This window comes from Neolamprologus multifasciatus, chromosome 3 (assembly GCF_963576455.1).
Source record: "Neolamprologus multifasciatus chromosome 3, fNeoMul1.2, whole genome shotgun sequence".
Taxonomy (NCBI): Eukaryota; Metazoa; Chordata; class Actinopteri; order Cichliformes; family Cichlidae; genus Neolamprologus; species Neolamprologus multifasciatus.
In genome coordinates this window covers 4886484-4903374 of record NC_140441.1, presented here as the reverse complement: position 1 = coordinate 4903374, position 16891 = coordinate 4886484, and the positions used below count along the sequence as shown (strand labels likewise).

At 43.5% G+C, this 16891-nt stretch overlaps 3 protein-coding genes across 4 annotated transcripts in view; 1 reads left to right on the top strand and 2 right to left on the bottom strand.

Moving 5' to 3' along the window:
• The window catches only part of LOC146521164 (protein NLRC3-like), a 482659-nt gene that overhangs the window by 42846 nt on the left and 422922 nt on the right, over window positions 1-16891 (top strand). The gene's annotated exons all lie outside the window — the stretch shown is intronic.
• On the bottom strand, window positions 1005-3116 carry LOC146521192 (nuclear factor 7, ovary-like). 2 transcript variants are annotated; one of them, XM_085154436.1, is made up of 2 exons: window positions 2841-3116; window positions 1005-2597 (listed from the first exon to the last, which is right to left on the bottom strand). In XM_085154436.1, the coding sequence occupies exons 1-2, from the start codon at window positions 2841-2843 to the stop codon at window positions 1455-1457; spliced, it is 1146 nt and encodes a 381-aa protein (XP_085010562.1). In that variant the 5' UTR covers window positions 2844-3116; the 3' UTR covers window positions 1005-1454. The 2 variants fall into 2 exon arrangements, with proteins under 2 accessions (XP_085010562.1, XP_085010561.1); XM_085154435.1 differs by having other exon boundaries at window positions 1005-3116.
• LOC146521191 (nuclear factor 7, brain-like) lies at window positions 11353-13028 on the bottom strand. The gene has a single exon (XM_085154438.1). The coding sequence runs from the start codon at window positions 12769-12771 to the stop codon at window positions 11383-11385; it is 1389 nt and encodes a 462-aa protein (XP_085010564.1). The 5' UTR covers window positions 12772-13028; the 3' UTR covers window positions 11353-11382.

Here is a 16891-nt window from a genome sequence, read left to right as displayed (position 1 = left end):
TCTCGGCACTTTGTCCTCATAAGTGACTGTTGGTCCCCACAAGTACAGTAGCATGCCAATTTTCTGAACTCACAAAGATGTCTAAACATGTACACACACACACACTCAGATGTGTTTAGAAAGCGATGATGTTCCTTTGGTATAACTGAGCTGCTCACACACCTTTGATCTTGCTAAACACACTGAATAACTGAAAATTATGGAGTCAACAATAATGATACTCTTCACACATAACATGTCAAATGAAAGGGGCCAAAGTTCAAAATAATAATTATTATGATACTTTCCACAAAAACAGACAGAAGTAGGTCAAAGGTCAAAGTGGATGTAGTGATAAAACAGTCAGCAGTGTGTTAGGTTTGCACCGATATCAGTGGAGGACTTTACCCTGAAAAATGCAGAGTGTAATGTAAAGTTTGATGGTTTTCCCAGAAAAGGAGGAAGAAGAGATGGCTGAGATTCTGTGGCTAGGATTTCATTGGGGATCGAGATTTCTATCAAATCACTTTGAACGTCTATGTGGTGTTCACAGCTGAAAATGACACAGTGGGGTCTAGATCTTCTGACAGTGGTTGGACAGCATGAAGATAAATGGTGGAGCAAATTTATTTGTAAAGACTTGTTTTGTTGGTGCTGTGAACGGACACTTTATTTCCTGCTTTGAACTGTTTGTGTTAATGACACTTTGAAATTGTTTATTCGACCTGACAGCGAGCGTTCTGTATCCACACACACACTTTCAGTTCTTTTTCTGCTGTATTGAAGGAAAAATTGATTAAACGAGCTCCGTCAAACTTCCTGCTGATGTTTCCATGTGAAGCAGTCGGAGACATTCCTCCGGCTGGACGACACACTCTGCTTTGATACAAAATAAAGCTCCCATATTTTCCTCTACACTAGTTTATCTCACGACTTTGAATCCCCTGAAGATACTGACAGTGAAGCACGTACATAATACTTTCACCTCTGATCTTATTTAGTTCTATTAATACACTGAAATCGCATTTGTGTCATGAAGAAAGTCTTTAATCAAACAGAATTCAAAGATCAGAAACATTTCATATATGGAGTTAAACATGAATCATTGTTTCAACAATAGATTTATTGTTGTCATAAACAGACAAGAAGACAACAACAAACTGCTCCTCCCATTCAACACATGTCAGTCCATATCCCAGCAAACTAAATCATCTCCATTTACACATCAAATAGAAACATGAATCACTTGTAATGATTAGAAACTTGATAGAATTTCAAATCTAGTTTGGGGAGTCATTCAGTGAGAAACAGTGAAATGATTTTCCATGTGAAAAGGTGGACAGCAGAAACAGAAAGAAACAGTGAGAACTAAAAGAGAAACAAAGAGCTTTGGAACAACGAGGCAGCAGGAGGACAGCTGCAGTTTAACAGCTTCAATTCACTGACAGGAAACAACATTAGAAATATCATCATTCTCAACTCATCTGCTGCACTGACACTGACACCTTCAACGGACACACCTTCACCTCATAACCAGTGCTAACGAATGTAAACATCCTGTGAGTGAAAGTGTGTGTGAAGGTGTGTATGTGTGTGTTAGTATCAGGATCAGAGAACGACAGCTTTCCTCTGTTCCAGTCCAGATTCACTCTGATCATCTGGAGCTTCTTCTCTACTGAGAGAGCAGTATAAGCGGATGGTGACCATGCTGAATATTTGCCTTCATCAAACCCTATTGTCCATAACCCTGACTGTTTGACACCCTTCCTCTGCACAGACTCTGCAAACACACCCAGTTCCCACCATGTACTGTCTCCAACTTCAACATCCCAGCTGTGAGTCCCTGAGTTAAAGCCCTCAGAGCCCAGGACAGAGCAGTAATCATCAAACCTCTCTGGATTATCAGGAAGCTGCTGCCTCTCTCCTCCTCCTCTCACACTGGTCAGATCTTCAGACAGGATGAGGTTTGGATGAGCAGTGTTTGGATCCAGAATGAGAGGAGTGTAGGAGACCATGTCCTTCATGTTGTTCCAGATGTTGAAGGTCAGGTTGCCCAGGTGTTTGGCCTGGTCTATCAGAGCTCCTGAGGGCAGCTGTGGATCATCCAGCAGGGGGCAGCACTGGACTCTTTCCACTGCAGCCTTGTAGTTGTGCAGGAATGAGACGTCCTCAGCTCTCAGCTCCTCCTCTGTGGCTCTGACTGTGTCTGAAAGAGCTGCTATCTCTCTGCTCAGAGCCTCCATCTTCTCCTTCATCATCCCACTCTTCTGCTCCTCTTCCTCCCTCAGTGCAGCCAGCCTGGCCTCCTCTTCCTCTGCTAGAAACTGGTGAAGCTTCTTAAACTGCTCCTTAATCTGCCTCTCTGTGTGTCGGGCCTGGACCTTAATGTGTTCTGCTGTTTGATCAAACTTCACTTGAACTTCTTCACAAACCTTTAACTTCTTCTTTAAGGGCTCCAGAGTTTCCTGAAGTTCCTTCTTGTGTTGTTGTGCAGCTTCATCGATGGGTCTGAATCTGTGCTTGGTGTGATTTTGTGAGTCTCTGCAGACGAGACACACTGGCTGCTGATGGTCCAGACAGAAGAGTTTGAGTTTCTCAGAGTGCAGACTGCAGAGATCCTCTGAAGCTCTCTGATCTCTCTCCTGTAAGAACGACTCACACAGGTTCTTTAAAGCCAGGTTTAAAGGTGGTTCATCCTTTGAAGATATGTTCTTACAAACTGGACACTCACGTATCTGTTTTTTGATCCACCATCTATTCAGACAGTCTTTACAGAAGCTGTGGCTACATGACAGAATAACAGGATCTCTGAAGACCTCGTGACAGACCGGACAGCAGAGATCCTCCTCTGATCTGGAAGCCATTGAGTCTGTGAGTGAAGCTGAAAACAGCAGACAGGAAGTACAGTCAGTCCTGGCTCCCCTCCCTCCTCTACCACCTTCACTGAAACTTCCTTTGAGTCGTGTTTTTGCTCAAACTCACATTCAGTGTGTGGAGCGTCAGCAGCTTGAAGCAGCAGTGTTGGAGTTTTCCACTTTTCTCTCCTGTAGCTGGACTCACTCAGAGGAAGCTGCTAGTTTGGTCTGAACTCAGTCTGATCGTCTGTGCATCTCTCTTTACTGACAGAAGAGGAACAGCCTGTTTCCTGGTTTCTCTCAGGTGAGTGACGTCAGGTGAGGAGAAAAATGTTGCTTTACCTGTAACATAGTTTAGTTTCATTCCAGAGATAAACTGTGATCCTGCCTCTTGCTCACAAGTTATAAAACAGACTTTTCATGTCCACATATCACAGCATGAAGCTCAGATCATAAAGTGTGGCTCAGTGGTGCAGCTTTTTGGCAGATTTTTCTCAGACTTTGTTCTGATTATTTGTCAGATTCCACAGCAGTGGGGGTGTAATGCAGTCACACAAACACAGGTGGTGTTAAGGTGGATTCACTTTGTTACAGACCTGTAAAAGTTAAATGGATTGCATGGGTGGGCAACTCCAGGCCTGAAGGGCTGCTGTCCTGCAGGTTTTAGATCTCACCCTGGGTCAACACACAAATCAAATGATTAGTTCATTACCAGGACTCTGGAGAACTATAAGACATCTTGTGGAGGTAATTTAAATCAGCTGTGTTGAATCAAGGACATGTCTAAAACCTTCAGGACATCGGTCCTTGAGGCCTGTTGTTGCCCACCCCTGAGTTACTTTAACTGCAGCTACTTTTCCATCAGACCAACACCAAATTCTGTCTGACACAAACAACAGCTCTAGATGGAATTTAACCTTTGTCCTCCTTTTTACTTTCTGAAGCACAGTTTAATCAGTTTGAGTTTTAATTAATGTTGTTTAAAACTTTCTGCTGGAATTCTTTCAGGAAGATACCCACATAGCAAAATTGGTATGGCCGCGATCTGGTCCACACAATGTGCTTACACATGGCCCACATACCGCAAAGAATGATGGCCCTCCGGTGGCCCAGATATGGTTTGCCAGAGGTGGCCCACACATGGGCAAGCGCAAGACCAGTTGCAGACACACTGCTGGTCCTGTGCTGGCCCAGAACTGTTTCACCTCTGGCCCCAGATGTCAGCCTAATGTGTACCTTAATTAAGCGATGTGGGAAATAGCTGCTAAGAAACCACTACCAGGGAAAAGCAACAAGCAGAAGAGATTTGTTTAGGTCAAGAAACACAAGGAATGGATATTAGACTAGTGGAAACTGTGCTCTGGTCTGATGAGTCCAAATTTGAGATCTTTGGTGGAACCAAAGTTCTTTGTGTCTTTGTGCAACACAGAAAAGGTGAAAGGTTTGATCGTGTTGGGGTCATTTGCTGGTGATTCTCTATGGGATTATGATTGAAATCTCTTTATTTTATGTATTTATCACATTTTAGTAATATCACTTTTGTGTCACTTATATACATATAGGATAGCATGACAAAGGTGTTCTACACACACACACAGTGGGGCATTGTAAGCTCATGGGAGATATTAAACAGTTAGTGAGACTCCTTGTCCTTATCTTGGGAAGGGGGGGATTCAGGATGTAAATCTTTAGGGGAAGACTAAGTGGAAAACAAAGTCGTTACTTTCTCTTTGAACAGAAGGTTTGAAGGACGGGGCTGAGAGTATAGCCCCATATAGAGTATTGCTAGCATTCAAATGACACTATTTTCAGGAACCTGAGATTGAGTACCATTCATAAAGAGTTGACACTCAACAGGAAACCCTGTTGGAATTTCCATCACTAATAGGGGATATTTAAAAGTTGATGTGTACAGCAAACCAACGCATACACTCATCATCCACTCAAGCCCAAACTGGATGTCATCAGGCCACTCCAACACAGAGCGAACACCATCCCCACAGATACAGCGGCCAGAGAAGTAGAAAAAAATCATATCAAGAGTAAATGTGGTTATCCCATCTGGACAATTGTCAAATTAGGAAGGCACCTAAAGAAAACTTCAGGTGATCCAGGAGAAAAGAAGGACAACTGCTGCTGTCCAGATGTTTGTTTATCCACTACAGAGATGAGAAATTATATTGATGATCAGAAACTTTATTTATGCATTGAAGAATCCAAAATGAGCACGTACATGGATCTTTTCTGTTCAGAAAACCACAGTCGGCAAGCAATTAGCTGCAGCTAACCCCCCAAAAGAAACTCACATAAACTATTACCACATTACCAGGATTTATACATCGGGGAAACCAAACAACACCTGGTGAAGCGGATTGCACAACACAGAAGAGCTAACTCGTCAGGCCAGGATTCCGCAGTGTATTTACACCCACAGGCCTGTGGCTAATGTTGTGGAAAATCTTAAATAAAACTGCAACTAGCTAGTGAGCTTGTCTTTTGAAGTGAGGTTTATTACAGAAAAGGAAAAAAGAAAACCACTGCAGAGGATAAAACGTTCAGATCAAACACCAAACAGTTTTCTGAGGAAGGACACCACCCTGAACTATACCTTCCCAGAACACTTCTCAAAGAAAGAACACTCCACAGCATACCCACATAGCAAGCAGGTCTGGCCTGCTGGCTGACATCTGGCATGATAAGACGTACGTCATCCAGATATGGGCCAGGTCTGGAATAGATGGCACTGTCTATGTGATGGCATGCCATATCTGGCTCGATTGTGGTTTGGTTTATGTGGCCCAGGCTCATACATAACAGGTCTGGCCCGGATCCAGCATCAAGCTGGCACTTCTGACTGACTGGTGTCATGGCAGAGTGTATGTCAATCAGATGCAGGCCAAGTCTGGCAATGAGGCACTATTTATGTTCCTATTTTCCTATTTTAGTAGGAAGACCCAAATGCCATGTTGCAATACTATACTGCTATGGTAGCCAACATTTCAAATACAGGTTTGACAGATTTGTGAGTGTACTTTATCCAAAACCTAGAGAGGATTTACTCATCCTTGCCATTGGATGGCTGTAGCTCAGGTTTTACAGCAGGTCACCTATTGAATGGCTCCATGGATCCATGGCTTCTCCAGTCTGCATGTCGACAGTGTGAGTGTGTATGAATGTAGTTAGGAAGCACTCAGGTAAGAGAGTGTGTGGTTGGGTGAATGTGGCATGTTGTATAGAGCACTTTGAGTAATCTGGGAGAGTTGAAAAATACTATATAAGAATCAGTCCATTCACTGTTCAAACAGAGTTTTGTCATTTGCTTTTGTACTATTATGCACATGTTTTTATTACATGACTTAATTAAGGTACACATTAGGCTGACATCTGGGGCCAGAGCTGAAACTGTTCTGGGCCAGCACAGGGCCAGCAGTGTGTCTGCAACTGGCCCGTGGCTGCACACAACTTACACATGGCCCACATAGCGCAAAGAATAACGGCCCTTTGGTGGCCCAGACCGGGTTTGCCAGAGGTAATGTACACATGGGCCAGCAAAGGGCCACTAGTGTGTCTGCAGCTAGCCTTGTGCTGGCCCATATGTAGGCCACCAGCACAAGGCTAGCTGCAGACACACTAGTGGCCCTTTGCTGGCCCATGTGTACATTACCTCTGGCAAACCCGGTCTGGGCCACCAAAGGGCCGTTATTCTTTGCGCTATGTGGGCCATGTGTAAGCACATTGTGTGGGCCAGATCCAGACCATACCAATTTTGCTATGTGGGTATCATATATCTCTACATCTTCAGTCTAGCTCATCCTTGCCCCTCTCCCACTTTCAAAGAGTTCGACCATTCGTCACCTCCCTAAAAGCAGGCTGTCTGGAAATCTTCAAATCTATAATACACCCTCTGTGCAGGTGCAATGAAACCTCGGGCCCACATGTAATAACATTCTACATGCATGCACACACTTGGTGTCAGGAGAGATCTTGCTATACTAAAGCGATATGATTAAAATATGTGATTAATACATGAGAAAAGATATTGGCTACCACACCACTCTTTCAAAGATGAGGATGTACACATGCTGGACAGGGAGGAAAACTGGTAAAGGAAAACAGTGAATCACTGGTTTGAGTGGTAAGTCAAGGACACCATTTACATGAAAAGGGTGTATTGGAATTTCTTTCATTTATGTATTGGTCAAAATGTTTTATTGTATAATGCTTTGGTGCCACTGGGGTGTCTACCTCACACCCTATTCAAGCAGTCAGATAGATGGTGGGGTTCTGGTAAGGAAATGGGGACATTCACACAGGAAACCTGGCACCAATGTTTGGAGAGGGAGAGTCTGCCGGTCACGCTCCTTGCGATGGCTGCTCTCTCACCAAACTTGGTTTTGTTCTTTATTAAAGGATGTTAGCTACCGCTCACAGTTTGTCTGCAGGCTTTATTAAATGAAAACTTCAATAACAAAGGAATCGAGGAGGGGGCCTAAGGGTACATCTTTCACCATCTTACAATGCTGTGATGTCAGTGATTCCCCAAATGGTAATCATGGCCTTTGATCAATAATCGTTTTTTTCTTTCCTTGTTTTTTTTTACTTGTCCCATTTGAGTCTTTAGCCGTCAGAATTGTTGTCTGAAGGCCAACAAAGATACCCAATGGATTTACTTTACCAAGTGGATCATGACGCCCTTGCCGTATTGGTCCTTTTGATCGACCTTTGTTGTTATTATTTATTTATTTTATTGTTAGTTGTTACAGATGGGGAAGACATAGCTGAGGGATAGGAAAGGGGGGAAAGAAAGTGAGGAAGGAAAAGAAAAACAGGGTGGGTTGTGCGAAATCCCAGAAATAAACTCTAGACAAAGCATATCTGTGAACTAAGGTGTAGGTCTATTAGGTTATGTTCTGGTGATCCTTGTGATGGGGGATGGGTGTTCATACAGGAGTGCAAATTAAAACCAATGGAATATGGACACGAAAAGTTCAAAGCCATCAGATGCTCAGTTTAGAACAAAGAGAAAAGAAGAGGAGGAGAAACGAGCAAAAGATACAGGACAGCAGATGTGTCATTGGATAATTGGATACAGATCACTCAATAATAACTAAATATCAAGGATTAGCAGAGGTGATTATAAATAAATATCAAGAAAATTGACAAGAATATTATAGAGTAGAAAAGAGCATGTGTAAAAAGGGTGTAACTATTGCAGTATTTGCAGTGTATTAGATGGATTTTTTGTACAGGAGATTGCCAGGGGAAGGAATGATTTCCTGTGTCGTTCAGTGGTGCTTTTGGGTAATTTCAGTCTCTCACTGAACATTTTCCTGTGACTGACCAGTACATCATGGAGTGGGTGGGAGGTATTATCCATGATTGTCCTTATCTTGGACAACATCTGCCTCTCAGACACCACCCTAACAGAGTCCAGCTCCACCCCAACAACATTACTGGCCTTGTGTATCAGTTTATTTAGTCTGCTGGCATCTGTGACCCTCAACCTGCTGCCCCAGCATACAACAGCATAGAGGATAGCACTGTGTATTTTTTTTTACTCTGATTAAATTCAGTATGGTTCGGACAACTGTTTTTACAATGTGCTTTGAGGTAGCAGCCAAGAAAGGTTTAGTTTGTGCCTATGAACAGTGAACATCTGTGTGGATCAGCGGGTTTGTATTCAAAAGGTTTCTCCTTGTAACGATCTGCAAGAGGGTGTGGGGAGCCATAGCGCCATCCCCCAGGGCATGAAGGAGATCCAGGCCTAACTATATGCTTTAGCAAAGAGGAAATTTTAAAGCCTCATGTTGAAAGTAGAGATAGTGTCTGTCTCCCGAATCCAAACTGGAAGCTGGTTCCACAGAAGAGGGGCCTGAAAACTGAAGACTCTGCCTCCCATTCTACTTTTAAATACTCTAGGAACAACAAGTAGGCCTGCAGAGCGAGAGCGAAGTGCTCTAATAGGGTAATATGGTACTACAAGGTCATTAAGATAAGATGGGGCCTGATTATTTAAGACCTTGTATGTGAGGAGCAGGATTTTGAATTCAATTCTGGACTTAACAGGAAGCCAATGAAGGGAAGCCAAAACAGGAGAAATCTGCTCTCTCTTTCTAGTCCCTGTCAGTACTCTTGCTGCAGCATTTTGGATTAACTGAAGGCTTTTCAGTGAGTTTTTTGGACATCCTGATAATAATGAATTGCAGTCGTCCAGCCTGGAAGTAATAAATGCATTAACTAGTTTTTCAGCGTCACTCTGAGACAGGATACTTCTAATTTTAGAAATGTTGCGCAAACGGAAGAAAGCAGTCTTACATTTTTGTTTAATATGTGCGTTGAAGCACATTTCTTGTTCAAAAATAACTTCAAGGTTCCTCACAGCATTACTGGAGGCCAAGGTAATGCTATCCAGAGTAAGAATCTGGTTAGATACCATATTTCTAAGATTTTCAGGGCCGAGTACAATAACATCAGTTTTGAATTAAGAAGCAGAAAGTTAGCGGCCATCCAGGTCTTTATGTCTTTAAGACATTCCTGCAGTTTAACTAAATGGTGAGTGTTATCTGGCTTCATGGACAGATAGAGCTGCATAGCAGTGAAAGTTGCAGTGACAAGTTAGCTCTTCTGTGTTGTGCAGACAAATCTGACAATTTGCATATTAATGATCAAGAAACTGACCTTACAGCCTATTATTTGCCAGTGAATCACATCAGGTTGACATACACCTTGCCATGATGCCAGTCAGTCAGAAGTGCCAGCTTGATGCCGGATCTGGGTAAGACCTGATTTCTGTAAGACTGGGTCACATAAACCAAACCACAATTGGGCCAGATATGGCATGCCATCACATAAACAGTGCCATCATTGCCAGACCTGGCCCACATCTGGTTGACATAAACCCTGCCATGCCAGAAGTCAGCCAGCAGTGCCGGCTTGACACCAGATCCGGGCCAGAGCTGTCTGCTATGTGGGTATGTGGCTAGTACAGTTTAAATAAGCTGCTAATGTGTTAGGAAAACAATAATTAAATAAAGCTTTTTTTATATATACACATTTTGATGTGCTATTAAAGTGTTGGCATCCCATGTTTTGAGGGTTAAAAGCTTCATTCAGTGCTATGAATGAATTGAAATATTGCGATTAAGCTAGAATGACAGTTTTTGTAACATGCTTACACATCACACTGGTTAACAGTCATGATGATATTTTCTGGACCAAGAGAGTTCGAACAGAATATACCAAACTTAGAAAATAAATAGAATCAGTAAGATAAAATTAATAATCAAGGCTAGGCAAGGGAGATGTTATCTTTTTCTGTTTCTTATAGGGAAAAGAGAAGATACAAAGCAAGGTCGGACGTGAACGGAGAGAAGACCTGTAGGGAGACTGCCATGTCGCTTCTGGAAGAAGATAGTCATAATAATACTTGCTGTTGCTCGGGTATAAAACTATACAACCTAATCCAGTGTCATCCTTCGTGTGAATATGGTTGATTTCACTACTTTATCTCATGACTTTGAATCCCCCTGAACATACTGACAGTGAAGCACGTACATAATACTTTCACCTCTGATCTTATTTAGTTCTATTAATACACTGAAATCTCATTTGTGTCATGAAGAAAGTCTTTAATCAAACAGAATTCAAAGATCAGAAACATTTTATATATGGAGTTAAACATGAATCATTGTTTCAACAATATATTTATTGTTGTCATAAACAGACAAGAAGACAACAACAAACTGCTCCTCCCATTCAACACATGTCAGTCCATATCCCAGCAAACTAAATCATCTCCATTTACACATCAAATAGAAACATGAATCACTTGTAATGATTAGAAACTTGATAGAATTTCAAATCTAGTTTGGGGAGTCATTCAGTGAGAAACAGTGAAATGATTTTCCATGTGAAAAGGTGGACAGCAGAAACAGAAAGAAACAGTGAGAACTAAAAGAGAAACAAAGAGCTTTGGAACAACGAGGCAGCAGGAGGACAGCTGCAGTTTAACAGCTTCAATTCACTGACAGGAAACAACATTAGAAACATCATCATCAGCTGTCTGTCCTGCGTGCTGCACAACAACATTCAATATTTAGTATTTACTGCTGTTTTCACTTAGCTAGATTAATGCGATGGTGTTGTGTATAGTATGTTGCATTGTTTTGTTTTTTTTTTTGCTTGTTTTCTATTCTTTTTCTCTCAACAGGTGATCCCGGAGATATTTTTTCTTCCCCCCTTTCTCACTGTCCCTCTCCCCTTCTGTTTTTCTTTTCCTTCCTCTTTCTTTCTCCCTTTCCTATCCCTCACTCATGTCTGTCCCGTCTGTAACAACTGAAAATAAAATAAATAATAAAAACAAAGGTCGATCAAATGGACCAATACGGCAATGCCATGATGATCCATTTGGCAAAATAAATCCATTGGGTATCCTTGTTGGTCTTCAGACAACAATTCTGACGGCTAAAGAACCAAATGGGACAGGCGGAAAAGAAAAAAAAAAAAAAAAAAAAAAAAAAAAAAAAAAAAAAAAGAAACATCATCATCCTCAACTCATCTGCTGCACTGACACTGACACCTTCAATGGCAACACCTTCAGTTTATCATCAGTGCTGATGTATGGAAACATCCTGTGAGTGAAAGTGTGTGTGAAGGTGTGTATGTGTGTGTTAGTATCAGGATCAGAGAACGACAGCTTTCCTCTGTTCCAGTCCAGATTCACTCTGATCCTCTGGAACGTCTTCTGTACTGACAGAGTCGTGGATCCAGCTGATGATGACCATGCAAAGTATTTACCTTTATATAACCATATTATCCATAATGCAGACAGTTTGTCTCCCTTCCTCTGCACAGACTCTGCTAACACACCCAGATCCCACCCTGTACTCTCTCCAACATCAACATCCCAGCTGTGAGTCCCTGAGTTAAAGCCCTCAGAGCCCAGGACAGAGCAGAACAAATCAAACCTCTCTGGATTATCAGGAAGCTGCTTCCTCTCTCCTCCTCGTCTCACACTGGTCAGATCTTCAGACAGGATGAGTTCTAGATGAGCAGTGTTTGGATCCAGAATGAGAGGAGTGTAGGAGACCATGTCCTTCATGTTGTTCCAGATGTTAAAGGTCAGGTTGCCCAGGTGTTTGGCCTGGTCTATCAGAGCTCCTGAGGGCAGCTGTGGATCATCCAGCAGGGGGCAGCGCTGGACTCTTTCCGCTGCAGCCTTGTAGTTGTGCAGGAATGAGACGTCTTCAGCTCTCAGCTCCTCCTCTGTGGCTCTGACTGTGTCTGAAAGAGCTGCTATCTCTCTGCTCAGAGCCTCCATCTTCTCCTTCATCATCTCACTCTTCTGCTCCTCTTCCTCCCTCAGTGCAGCCAGCCTGGCCTCCTCTTCCTCTGCTAGAAACTGGTGAAGCTTCTTAAACTGCTCCTTAATCTGCCTCTCTGTGTGTCGGGCCTGGACCTTAATGTGTTCTGCTGTTTGATCAAACTTCACTTGAACTTCTTCACAAACCTTTAACTTCTTCTTTAAGGGCTCCAGAGTTTCCTGAAGTTCCTTCTTGTGTTGTTGTGCAGCTTCATCGATGGGTCTGAATCTGTGATTGGTGTGTTTTTCTGAGGCACAGCAGACGACACACACTGGCTGCTGATGGTCCAGACAGAAGAGTTTGAGTTTCTCAGAGTGCAGACTGCAGAGAGCCTCTGAAGCTCTCTGATCTCTCTCCTGTAAGAACGACTCACACAGGTTCTTTAAAGCTCGGTTTAAAGGTGGATCATAAAGTGATATTTCCTTACAAACTGGACACTCGTGTGTTGGTCTCTCTCTCCACCATCTCTTCAGACAGTCTTTACAGAAGCTGTGGCTACATGACAGAATAACTGGATCTCTGAAGACCTCGTGACAGACCGGACAGCAGAGATCCTCCTCTGATCTGGAAGCCATTGAGTCTGTGAGTGAAGCTGAAAAAAGCAGACAGGAAGTACAGTCAGTTCTGGCTCCCCTCCCTCCTCTACCACCTTCACTGAAACTTCCTTTGAGTCGTGTTTTTGCTCAAACTCACATTCAGTGTGTGGAGCGTCAGCAGCTTGAAGCAGCAGTGTTGGAGTTTTCCACTTTTCTCTCCTGTAGCTGGACTCACTCAGAGGAAGCTGCTAGTTTGGTCTGAGCTCAGTCTGATAGTCTGCGCGTCTCTCTTTACTGAGGTTGAATAACATCCTATTTACTGGTTTTTCCCAGGTGTGTCAGGTGATGGGTGGATCTTCATGGCACCTTTCTGTTAAATGTTTCTTTTCACCTGAATCTCAGGTATGTTAATTCCAGTGTTTAACTGTCATCCTTCTTTTACATCAAAGGTATAAAACAGGTTTTGCTCCATTTCAGTTTCACATGTCACAGCATAAAGCCTTTTCTGAAGCTCAGAAAATTGTGACTCAGTCGTGCAGGTGTTTGGCAGATTTTCTTCCAGACTTTTATCTGGTTATTTGTCAAGTTCCAGCAATGGTTGTGTAATGTGTGGTGTATTCATAATTGTCGCTGGTACATTTGTTGTATGGGCAGTATGTTTTCATTGTTTGATTGTGTAATTACGTGTTACACACTGGCAATGCATGCCGGGAGATGGTAATACAGTGAGTAAAGAGTTGGTCTTACCGCACACAGTGGTCCCGCGTACTTATTCAGATTCAGAGTAAGAATCACACATGGTGTCAGAAGTGCTGTGTGACTTGTAAGACTCCATACATCTGCCGAGTGTGAGGAGAAGGGGAAGGTGGAAATGAAATGCCGAATGACGACGTAGACGAGGGCAGGAGTTAGCACCGCGGCTAGCACCCCCAGCGCTACGTTGAGCATCCAACCACCGAAGCCCTTTGATTTTCCCAAACCACACGAATGGACAAGATGGGTCCGTCGCTTCGAGAGATTCCATCAGGCAAGTAATCTGTCTGCGAGCTCGGAGGAAAATCAAGTGAACACTCTCATATATTGTATGGGAGACGAAGCGGATGACGTCCTGAGAGGACTCGAGTTATGTAGTGATGTAGACCAGCGGGACTATGCTAAAGTGAGAGATAGCTTCCACAACTTTTTCATTGTCAGGGAAAATGTTGTTTATGAGCATGCACGTTTTAATATGCGCAAACAAGAGCCGAATGAGACTGCATTCGTGACTGCCTTGCATGCATTAGCAGAGCACTGTAACTACGGACCGCTCCACGATGAGCTGATAAGAGACAGAATAGTAGTGGGCTTGGCCAACACGAGGCTGTCTGAGCGCATGCAGATGGAAAAAGACTTGGACTTGGATAAAGCTATAAATATGGCCAGGCAGTCAGAAGAAATCAAAAAGCAAAAGTCAGCTTTGAGAAGTGAAACAAATGTAATGCAAGTAAATGCAAAAACAGTTGACAGAGTGATACAAAAGCACGACAAAACGAAGTTCAACATGTTCAAAAATAAAACTGTCAAAACACAACAGCAATATAGCAAGAGACAAAGTAATAAACGCTACAAGTGCGGAGGCTCTCCACATCCGAAACCCGAGTGCCCAGCAAAATGTCATTTATGTGGGAAGAAATGGTCACTACCTGCGCGTCTGCAGACAAAGCAAGACAGTGCAAAGTATTGAGGAGGAAAAGGAGCAAGGTTTCTTCCTAGGCTCAGTTTCCAGTGACGGCCAGGCGTGGACAGCCATCATACAAGTGAAAGATGCAAAAATCACTTTCAAACTGGATACTGGAGCAGATGTGACTGTAATAGCTGACTCGGACTTATCAAAGATTTTTGCTAACAAACACAGACCAGTTCTCCAGCAGCCAGAAAAACCTTTGTTAGGCTTTGGAAAAACACCACTGGACGTTGCTGATTTTACAAAGCTACAGCTCAACTACGGAGCAAAACAGACAACAGAGAAGGTCTATGTTGTAAGAAACATACTGCACTGCTAGGCCTGCCCGCCATTACAGCTCTTGGCCTGCTGGTGTGAGTTGACGCAGTTTCAATGGACACTCTGAAGACTACTTACCCTAAACTTTGCAATGGTCTAGGGAAAGTGCAGCGGGCCTATCACATTAAACTCAAACCGAACGCTGTGCCATACTCGCTCAAAACTCCGCGAAGGCTTCCTCAGCCTCTAATGGGAAGGGTAAAGGAGGAACTCCAATGAATGGAAGAGCTTGGTGTCATTACCCGAGTTGAGGAACCAACAGATTGGTGTGCCGACATGGTTGTTGTTCCAAAGAAAAACAGCCCTAGACTGAGACTTTACGTAGACTTTACCGGACTAAATGAGTATGTGTGCAGGGAAAAATATGTGTTGCCATCGGTTGAACAAAGTCTCGGAATGCTCGCAGGAGCCAAAGTGTTTGGCAAACTGGATGCCAAAATGGGCTTCTGGCAGATTCCCCTGTCCGATGAGTCTGCCAAACTCACCACCTTCATCACACCCTTTGGGCGGTTCCACTTTAACCACCTACCATTTGGGATCAACTCATCGCCCGAACACTTTCAGCGCATGATGGCGGAGGTCATCGAGGGTCTCAAAGGAGTGGTGTGCCACATTGATGATGTGTTGGTGTGGGGACGTAACCATCAGGAATATGATTTCCGTCTCCATGCTACACTGCAAAGATTGGAAAAAGCAGGCATAACGCTGAATGTGGAAAAATGCGAGCTCTCCCAGAGCAAGGTTGCTTTCTTGGGTCACATCATAGCGGATACAGGAATCAGTCCTGACCCAAAGAAAATGGAGGCAATTACAGAAATGACAGAGCCAACTAATGTGTCAGAGTTGCGCAGTTTTCTGGGCATGGTGAATCAAGTGGGCAAGTTCATCCCCCATTTAGCTGAAAAAGACAAAGCCTTGTGAGATCTTCTTTCCAAAAAGAACGCATCGTATTGGGGAACTGACCAAGTGAGAGCTTTCAAAACATTGCGAGATGCCCTGACCTCACCCCAAGTGCTCGCAATGTATGACCCCAACAGAGACATTAAAGTATCAGCAGATGCTTCATCCTATGGTCTCGGAGGTGTTCTTTTGCAGCTGTGGAAAGAAGGATGGTGACCAGTGGCGTATGCATCGAGGTCCCTTTCTCCTACAGAACAACGATACGCACAAGTGGAAAAAGAGGCACTGGCGTCTACATGGGCGTGTGAGCGTTTTCGTGATTTCCTGATTGGTAAACATTTTTGTCTTGAAATGGACCACAAACCTCTCGTTTCCTTACTGGGAAGTCAAGCTCTGGATCTCTTGCCACCCAGAATCCAGCGATTCAGAATAAGACTCATGCGTTACTCGTACACTGTGCAGTACGCCCCAGGGAAATTGCTCTGGACAGCAGATAATTTGTCCCGCTCACCTCTGAAAAAACCAATGAACCTGTCAGACAAAGAGCTAATGGAAAGCACAGACATATATGTGGACAGTACTGTAGCACACATGCCTGTCAGTTCATCATATATGCAAACACTGAAGGAACAACTGAAAAGCGACAGTGTGTGTGCTCGCGTCATGGACATGTGCACCGAAGGCTGGCCAGAACATGCAAAAGAAGAGCCTTTACTGAGAAATTACTGGCCTGACCGAGCCATGCTCACTGTTGAAGACGGCCTTTTGCTAAAAGACACACGGCTTGTTATTCCTTCAGCAATGAGAAACGAGGTGCTGGAAAAACTACACGAAGGACATCAAGGTGTTGTAAAATGTAAAGCTCGTGCACACCAAACAGTGTGGTGGCCCGGGCTGAGTCAACAAATCTCTGAGATGGTGCTCAAGTGCAAAACGTGTATTCAAGAAAGACACAATAACAGTGAGCCACTCATGCCAACAGAATACCCTGCCCGCCCATGGCAGAGAGTGGGCACAGATCTTTTCGACCTGGGGGAAAACCTACCTTCTCGCTGTTGACTATCACTCTAGATTTGTTGAGATTTCTTTCTTAAACAGAACAAAATCAAACGATGTGTCATTACTCACCTGAAATCTTTCTTTGCCCGTCATGGCATCCCAGAGGTCCTCATGTCTGATAATGGGCCGCAGTATTCAGGTCAAATCTTTACAGACTTC

What these genes read in the sequence shown, in the direction of transcription:
- LOC146521192 (XM_085154435.1), bottom strand. Translation starts at nt 2,843, where the DNA reads ATGGCTTCCAGATCAGAGGAGGATCTCTGCTGTCCGGTCTGTCACGAG.
- LOC146521191 (XM_085154438.1), bottom strand. Translation starts at nt 12,771, where the DNA reads ATGGCTTCCAGATCAGAGGAGGATCTCTGCTGTCCGGTCTGTCACGAG.